We start from the raw sequence: 1,947 nt of genomic DNA, 5'->3' as shown, positions 1-1,947 counted from the left end.
GTGTTCTTCTTAACTGTAATTATTATCCTTATTCTTGTTATAGTGGCCGCGAATATGATGCTAGTGTCAGGTGTGAAGGTATAAACTTATAACGTAATTGTGCCTTTTTGATCTGTTTGTTAGCTCCTTGTACTGAGTGGAAAATTCGTTTGAGGGGAGAAGATAGTCATGATAGTTTTGGTAGAGTTGAATTGTGTCTTAATGGAACATGGGGAACAATATGTGATAATGAATGGGATGATGCTGATGCTAGTATTGTATGTAAGCAATTAGGATATTCTCCATATGGTAAGTTTTTATTATAAAAAAAGTTATGTTGTTGCCATGTCATAGGAGCTATAGCTAAAACATCATACTATGCTGAGGGATGGCTGCCTCACTCTCTTTATAATTTGAACTGTATTGGTGATGAGAGTACATTGTTTAATTGTTCCTATGAAATTAGTGGTGCATCATGCGGTAGCTATGATGATGCTGGTGTCATATGTCAAGGTATAATACTTACATAATGGTAGAATGCTCAATTATAATTATTTTAGATATCAATACAATTTACTCAAACTGCACTGATTACGATATTCGCTTAGTTAATGGTAAAATGGATAATGAAGGAATAATACAAATATGTATGAATGGAGTTTGGGGTACATTTTGCTTCAGGGATTATTATCGATTAGCTGCTAGTTTGATTTGTCAAGAAGCTGGTCATAATACTGGTTAGCAAATACACATACATACTTGAATTGGAGTTTGTATTGTTGCTTTTACAGGAGGTGATATATATTATGCAGAATCTCCCTATGCTAGTAATTTTCCAATATTAATGGAATACGTTAATTGTCCTGAATATGCTACCAATATGAAGCAATGTAATTTAAGATATTATACTAAAAATTCATGGTGTGATGTTAAGTACACAGCAGCCATTAAATGTTACAGTAAGTGAACATTAGTTATAAAATTTGTTATGTGAACACTGACAGATTGCACTAATGGAAACATTAGATTACAGCCCTATAGATCTAGTTATAACTCAGATTTCATTGGACGAGTTGAAGTTTGTATTGATGGCATCTGGGGTGCCATGTGTAGTGAGTTTTTTACTCATAATGATGCTCAAATTGTATGTAGACATTTAGGCCACACTGCACTAGGTATTATTATGATTAATTTTTAAAAATATATTTAATGTTAAAAATTATGTTGTAGGATCACTATCAGTAGATTATCTTAACTACGACAAATACATTCCTATGCACACTATTTACTTCAATTGTACTGGAAATGAAAGCAATCTGTTGGATTGTCCTTTTGTCACACAAGGAAAAGTATGTAGTGATGCTGCATCTGTTGCATGCCATGGTAATTAAGTTATAGAATATTAATCATTGTAAAATTGACACGTAATAGATCAGAATGTTGAGTACTCTAATTGTACTAATGGTCAGATACGTTTATATAATAAAACTGTTACACTGCAAGGAAGAGTTGAAATATGCTACAATAATGTTTGGTTTGGATTATGTTCTGAAAACAGCCATTATTCTTATTATGCAGCAGTAACTATTTGTGAAGTTATTGGATACACACATGGTATGTTGATTGGCATTGCTTACCATTTTGACTTCATCCTTGTTATAATAGGACCTACACCTAGCTTTTCCAAATCTTTTCTTAGCTTTACTAATGTTCCATTATTTCCTTATGAATTCAATTGTAATGAGGCCAAGCAATCATTGCTTCACTGTTCAAAAAGAATTAACTATTGTTACTTGCAACATAATTACTATAAATATCTTGGAGTCACTTGTCAAGGTATGAGGATGAGATTGTAGCTATTAATATGAATCACTATCAATGTTCAGAAAAATGTCAAAACAGTGATGTTAGACTTTCCAGCTATGAATACAAAATTTCTGGATTAGTGGAATTGTGTAATAATGGACA

General features: G+C 32.3%; 1 protein-coding gene across 1 annotated transcript in view; it reads left to right on the top strand.

The window, feature by feature from the left end:
• Positions 1–43: 43 nt before the first annotated feature.
• LOC109589396 (scavenger receptor cysteine-rich domain superfamily protein-like) overlaps positions 44–1,947 on the top strand; it is a gene marked incomplete at its 5' end in the record, with an annotated part of 5,011 nt that continues 3,107 nt past the window's right edge. The window contains 8 exons of the mRNA XM_020005486.1: positions 44–78; positions 124–288; positions 334–492; positions 540–716; positions 771–938; positions 984–1,154; positions 1,210–1,362; positions 1,411–1,593. Coding sequence (XP_019861045.1) covers positions 44–78; positions 124–288; positions 334–492; positions 540–716; positions 771–938; positions 984–1,154; positions 1,210–1,362; positions 1,411–1,593 — 1,211 coding nt within the window. The remainder of the gene's footprint in view (positions 79–123; positions 289–333; positions 493–539; positions 717–770; positions 939–983; positions 1,155–1,209; positions 1,363–1,410; positions 1,594–1,947) is intronic.

Source organism: Amphimedon queenslandica, unplaced genomic scaffold (genome assembly GCF_000090795.2).
Source record: "Amphimedon queenslandica unplaced genomic scaffold, v1.1 AMPQUscaffold_11362, whole genome shotgun sequence".
Taxonomy (NCBI): Eukaryota; Metazoa; Porifera; class Demospongiae; order Haplosclerida; family Niphatidae; genus Amphimedon; species Amphimedon queenslandica.
Note: the sequence above shows the minus strand (reverse complement) of the source record. Positions and strands in the feature narration are given on the sequence as shown.